This window comes from Sinocyclocheilus grahami, unplaced genomic scaffold (genome assembly GCF_001515645.1).
Source record: "Sinocyclocheilus grahami isolate Dianchi unplaced genomic scaffold, SAMN03320097.WGS_v1.1 scaffold982.1, whole genome shotgun sequence".
NCBI classification, from domain to species: Eukaryota; Metazoa; Chordata; class Actinopteri; order Cypriniformes; family Cyprinidae; genus Sinocyclocheilus; species Sinocyclocheilus grahami.
The window spans coordinates 154,082-161,180 of record NW_015506161.1 but is presented as its reverse complement, the minus strand read 5'-3'; the positions used below and the strand labels follow the sequence as shown (position 1 = coordinate 161,180).

General features: G+C 38.4%; 1 protein-coding gene across 1 annotated transcript in view; it reads left to right on the top strand.

The window, feature by feature from the left end:
• The first annotated feature begins 1,060 nt into the window (after positions 1–1,060).
• Positions 1,061–7,099, top strand: part of LOC107565116 (G-protein coupled receptor 124-like) — an 88,130-nt gene continuing 82,091 nt past the window's right edge. The window contains exon 1 of the mRNA XM_016250329.1: positions 1,061–1,817. Coding sequence (XP_016105815.1) covers positions 1,588–1,817 — 230 coding nt within the window. The 5' untranslated portion in view covers positions 1,061–1,587. The remainder of the gene's footprint in view (positions 1,818–7,099) is intronic.

The window sequence follows — 7,099 nt, the reverse complement described above, 5'->3', positions numbered from 1 at the left end:
TACCCCATTAAAAGTACACCAGTCTTTTTGACTCGATGAATATTTTAATAATTGAAACGTTTTGCACTTTAATGAACCTTTCATGGATTTTAAACCAGCAATGCCAATTATGAACCTTTGTTTTTAAGAGTGTAGTTTAGATGTCTAATACACCTGCCATTATATATTACAAGTGTTGTTAGCAATTTGACAAATTGCTGTTGTTACTCTTTTGTAAGATGCTTTGGATCACCTATTGTCTATGAAATGCATAAATGTAAAAGTACATGTATATCTTTCTGAAAATGTATTCATTTATTTATTAGCCTACGCACTAAAGTAATTTTATTTTTATTATTATTTTTCACATTTTTATGTAGTTGAGGACTTTCTCTGGATAACAGATTGTTGGTCTTTTCCTATTTCTTTCCTTTAATTTATATTTCCTTTAATTTACATGCCGTTTTAAAAGTTTGTAAATGTTTTTACAAAAGTTTCTTATGCTCATCACGACTGCATTTATTTGATGAAAAATACAGAAAAAACAGTAACACTGTGAAATATTATTGCAATTTAAAATAAGCTTTTTTATTTTAATATAGGCTACTTTAAAATATTATTTATTCGAGTGATGCAAAGTTGAATTTTCATCAGCTATTACTTCAGTCTTCATGATCCATATATCTATATATATCAGTGGTGCTATTACTTATTTTTTTTTATTTGACTTGAGTGCATAAATAGCAAAAATACCAAAATAAATGATACTTTATTAATGTAAATAGTTGTTGTATGAATGTTTTCCGTAAATGCAAATACACTGTTCATTTTATTACTATGATTAATTAGAGTAGCATAATCTGGATACTGTAATGTAAAATGTTAGTGTTGCCATAAATAGACTGATATTGGTGGCATTAAATTGGCTGCGCTAGGACCGCGCGGCCCCGGGAGAGGAATGTGCGCACTGAGGCTGGAGCTGAATGTGAGTGTGACAGGATGGCAAAGGAAAAGCGCCAGAGTCCTGGAATTAAGATAGGGACCGTTATTCAAAGTCAGATTGCGACTGACACCACACGGACCCCGGAGCGCACCGGAGCCGCAGCGCGTCACGTTTGCTGATACGCGACTGGAACTTTTTGACAAGACAAATTGCATTCTTCTGTGAAATATTCCTGGAAAAAGTATGGAAAACAGCTGCTTTGAGGAATCGTAATTGCGGTGCGCTCAAAAGCACACGAGTAACAACTTCACTTCCCTTTAGAAAGGCGACAAAGTGACATTTCTGCGCGTCGCTCGTTTGCGCTCGTCACATGCGTAAAAGTTTTTTAAAGTGCTCCTTCGCTTTTATTTGGGACATGGAGGAAAGAAAATTCATGATGGAAATATGACATGATGGATATATTTTACTGCATCAGTGACAGGAGTCCTGTCATGTTTTAACAGAAGTGAGAGTGTTGCAGTCTAACGTGATCTATCCATTCATACTTGGAAAGGAGTAACAGTGTTTCTCAGCATTGAAACTTAAAAGTTATTATCATCCAGAAAAGCTTGTGCCCTGATGTCATGGGCTGACCTGGGACCGCGCAGCTGATAGTGTGCGGGACAATGTCGGGACCCTGCGTCCGCATCCCGTTTTGGGTTCGTGTGTTTCTCCTGCTGCTGCTTCACAGAGTCTCTGCGGGCTGTCCGGAGCTCCTTTCCAGCGGCTGCAGCTGCGCAGAGGACCGCGGTAAAGCTCACGCTGCGCCCGGGGCGCGGAGGAAAGTGAGCTGCGTTGGGAAGGAGCTGACTGAAACGCCCGAAGTCAGTTTGCTTCCCAACAGGACCGTCTCTCTGTGAGTATTTCATTCATTCACTCTCTTAAGCAACACTTTGTCAATGATACAGCATACGTATTTCATGAAAACAACAAATTGGCTGCTCAACTACAATGATAGCCTATTACCAAGTCAATATAATTGCATTAAGCTCATGTTTGTGTTACATTTGTGACCCAAATCTTCACACATGGTTTGTGCAGTAAATGAAACCTGAGTTTGTAGCGTGATCTGGGATGTATGTTGTTGTTTGGGAATATAAACCTATAACCAAAATTCTCCAAAACACTAGTTTCAAGTAATTGATTTCAAACACATCTTTGAATATGCAGGACTTTAGCAAATGAGATTGCGTGATTGACTGATAGCACAATGATTTACAGTGACATGACATTGATTAGGCAGTGTATGTCTAAATCAGCAATTGTGACAGCAACACAGGGCATAAAGATGTAAACTGGCGTTACAAGACTGATAAAGACAAAGTTCTGACCCTTTATGGTGACTACAAGATCTTAATGGACAGCAGCTTTGAGCAGCTGTCAAAATGTAGCTCTATATGGTGAGTCCAGGGACAACTGTAACAGTTTTTACATTTCTCTTCACAACTCACTGATTAATACAAATATATGTCCATTTTTTTATATAAGAAACATTTACAGTAAAATTAATATTCTTACAATAAGAAAGACTTTTATTCAGACATTTAGATTAGTATTCGTTGGTTGGGGACAGGTGTAGCCCTGATTAAAATTGAATATAATCTAAAAACAAATGATTAAACAACTGTACTGTCAAATAAGAGCACATCTAAGTGCAATAGAGTTGCTGTAATGCATTCATATTGCACTGATTCTTTAAAATGTCAATAATATTTGTTTAAAGCACAACTGAGTATTTTATTAAATAATTAAATTTTTAGTTCATTCATTTGATGTGTATTTCATAACTAGTTATACAGTTGGCCAAGCTCACAGCCATAATACAATATTTTATGGTAACTACTGTACCAAGAACAGAGCATGTTTTTATGCGCTGTTACAACTTTTGACCAACATCAGCAATTAAAGTAAAGACATAGGTTGAGTTTAAAAGCATTGGAACATTAGACATAGAAAGAAAAAAATGGCTTTGAATATCTCACAAAGAGGAGGATCACACACTACTTAGACACATTGTTTGCATGCTGTACTACCAGCTCATTGCTCCTTTACATGTATTTTCCGTCAGCAAAAGATGAGAGATGAGCTGAGAATTATGATCAGACTGAAGCACTGAAGAGGAGCTTGTTGCAGAACTCAATGCTGACGTATTGTCGAAGCCCTGTCATTTTACACATGCCTTTCATCCAAAAGCAAAGGAGATGTGCATCCCTCCCACCCCGTCCACACACACATGTACACACACACACATAGGTTTGTTTTTATGGTTTATGGGGACTCTCCATAGGTGTAATGGTTTTTATACTGTACAGACCGTATATTCTATTGCCCTACACCAACCCTACCCCTAAACCTACCCCTCACAGGAAACTTTCTGCATTTTTAGATTTTCAAAAAACCTAATTCTGAATTATTTATAAGCCTTTTGAATTACGGGGACACTGAAAATGTCCTCATAAATTACCATCTCGTTGTAATACGTAATATCCCAGTCTGTTTATAATGGACCATATTCGTGTTGTCTGTGCAGGAAGGAAGCTAAACCCACTCCAAAGTGTGGCTGTATCTAGTTATGACCTATTGTGTTATTACCTGTTAGTCTTGATGACTATTATAGTACTTGAGAGCAGGTCTGTGGGTGTTTGGGCGCCCGTACGAAATACTTGTTGGACAAAGTATGCACTTAATCCTGGTGTGAGACAAGGGAGATCAGTCTAGAGCTACGTGTATTTGTTTTGGTGAGAGGAGCGCTATTTTTCGTCTGTTTCTTGACATGGACGCCCGTGAAGCCGTCCAGCGTCTTTGGTAGTATCCGGCTGAAAATTGGTGTGGAAAAGCAAGAATTAAACACTCTCCGTCTCAGAGCTCCTGCCTTCCCGTGATGCCCTTCTGCTCCCCTTCCCAGCGGGAGCAGAATTCGCCTGCACATGGCTGTCGTAAAAACATAAACATTAAAAGCGCTCGAAAAGCCCAGGAGAGGACTAGGCAGCCAGAGGATTGGTTCCCTCGGAGGAGGAGGCCCAGGGTAGCCAGGACTCCATTTAAAGAGGCTAGTGGTTCTGCTTAATAACGCTCACATCTGCTCAACACATTGCCCCTACGAAACCAGAGGAAATGGACTGAAAAAAAGATAGGAAAGGGGCAAAAGTAGGCTGGGTGGCAGACGACGGAGGCAGTTGGAGACAAGCTCACATGAGACTTTGCACCTCTTAATATCGTTTATTTGTTTTCCGAACATGTGGAAAGCACACCGTGTGGCACTTTTATGAGGCTTTGTGTGTTAGAAGTAGAGTATTCATAGTCTACTGCCCCCTGAAGGGAAAATGAGCAACGGTTAATGAAAATGCTGCACTCAGCACTAGTTTAATTGGGTGTTTTTCAGGGTAGTCGATCCGACTGTTTCGCAGGATTGTCTTTTGCCTTTCTAGATGCAGAATGTTGCGTAAATGCTGTTGTTTTCGCGGACATTCCTTGGGGGTGTCCAAACAGCATCCCAGGTGAACTCTGGGATACATCATCTGTCTCTTTCCTGCTCATCTCTCCTGCTGCTCTCTAACTCACCAGGACAAAATGTGGAATGTTGGTATAAAATTGTTCTAGTAGAGGTGATCGGTGCCAAAGCCCTATGAGGAAATTCAGTTAACTCGGGAGCCATCTTGGCAACTTTATCTGCTTGAATGGGAATACCCCCAAAACTTCTTGTTAAGATTTCATATTTCAAATCAGAGATCAAATCTGACAGTAATGTTGTCATAAATTTAGCAAATCACACACAAAAAAAGATTGAAATTCCGAAACTGGTTGTTCTATTTCTACTCTGCCATGAACATTTTTCCTGTTGAGGACCCCGAGGCAATTCTATTGACTGATCTGTTAATGGGTATTTTATTCAGTGCCTAATTGCATGCATTTGCACTGATTTGTTGACTATATCAAAATTTTGGATGACCAGCTTACATTTTTTAAAATGTACTTCTTGTTAAGATTTCATATTTCAAATCAGAGATCAAATCTGACAGTAATGTTGTCATAAATTTAGCAAATCACACACAAAAAAAGATTGAAATTCCGAAACTGGTTGTTCTATTTCTACTCTGCCATGAACATTTTTCCTGTTGAGGACCCCGAGGCAATTCTATTGACTGATCTGTTAATGGGTAATTTATTCAGTGCCTAATTGCATGCATTTGCACTGATTTGTTGACTATATCAAAATTTTGGATGACCAGCTTACATTTTTTAAAATGTGACCCATATTCTGTATACACTTTGCGAAACAACTTAAAGTAGACCTACTTACCCGGAAAAGCATAGATCTGAGTTGATGTCATCTACCATCGTCACTTTTTCAGTGACAATCGACTTGCGTTGACGGGTGTATGTGAAAAGTCCACTTACATGGCAGAAGCAAATGCTCATATCCAATTCATATCAGATTTATTTCCACATACGAATGAGGCCTGAAACCAATCTGAGAACATCCCAAAGCTTAATGGTGCTGACGTTGAAGTCATGTGACTATGGTGTAGTTAGTTTGTAGCCTTCTTGTAGCTTTTTACTTCTGGTGCCTGTGTTAAGGGTTCAAAATTCATCAAAGTTTTGTTAATTTTTAAGACTGTCATGATGAACAAAACATGTAAGAGTCATAAACTTTTGTTGGTCACAGAGCTTATTTTCTGCAATAATCCAAAAGAAAAAAACCTTTTGGGATTCTGTTAAGGGAACCAGGGTATACCAACAAAAATATATCATCACTGCAGCACCGTATTAGAAATATGACAGAGTAATTTCATGTTGTACTGTATGTCATCTGAACAATGCCAATCAAGACGGACTTGATTAAATGGTTTGCCCGACTTGTTTGCGACACCAGCATATTAAGCATAAAGTTGTCTTTCACCTTATGCAGTCTCTGTCAGTACTGTGCCAGACAAAGAAAGGCAATTATGGATAGTGCAATCAGTGTTTTGGTAGTTTTTGAAGTCACACAACAGAATATTCAGTACTGTATATCATATGCATTTTTGTTTCAGAGTAATGTGACACTGAGAAACTCATTGTTACAATCGTTTTAGCTCTAACCATAAATAAGTGATCATGTGTTCTGTGATCTGACCAACTCTAGCTAAACAGACAGGCCTTAAGAGGTCAGAATGTGATTTCTGGGGTCAGTCATTTTAGTAAAGGTTATCTCTTGGACCAGCTGCAGGCCTGCAACACAACATCTGGCATTCCTCAGCTGATTAGGTTAGATAAGCAGATGGCATCCCTTAATCTGATTGGTGGAGATGGAAAATGTGGGGAGTGACCTCAATAATTACCCAAAATCGTATTCTCCTTCCTTATTGTTCATCCATTGAACGTATCCTGAATGATTCAGTGAATAGTGGCGGTGCAGATTACACACATAAGCCCAAATCCTGCTTTAGCGATATACACTATCATTTAAATGTTTGGGATCAGTAATACTTTTAATGTTTTTTAAAGAAGTGTTTTATGCTCATCCAGGCTGCATTTATTTGATCAAAAATAAATTTCAATCATGACAACTCTCTGAAGATTTTAGCATGGTGATGGATATGACAATGTTAATGTATTTGGTCTTGGTGGAACAGATCTGCTACGCTGCTGCTGAATTGCTGCTGCTGTTGGTTATTGCGGTAGTTGTAGATTATTGCTGCTGCTGCAAGCAAGTACAGAAACTTGCTACTGCCAATGCATATGGCGATACGGTGCCATGAGTATTTAAGACATAGCACAAATACACAAATAGCATATAAAATAACCCCGTAGCTAGGGCTGGACAATAATTCAATATCAATATGTATCGCGATTTTCAATAACTCAATAACGGGGATATGGTTTTTAAACACATTTCCGATATTTCGATATAGCCTACATTACCAGTGTTTCTCATACACTGATTTATTTGTGGTGTTTGACTTCATTGAATAAACATGAGCACTGCACATTTTAAAATCAAAACTTGTCGCGGGTGTTTTATATTAATGTATCTCTAAAGGGAAAGGACTATCTTCAGAAAAGTTATGATGGGATTTTTATTTGATCTAATAAATAAGTGTTCATGAGCGGAGCTGATTTAATTACAGCCATTACTGGAAAAACCGCTAGTTCAAC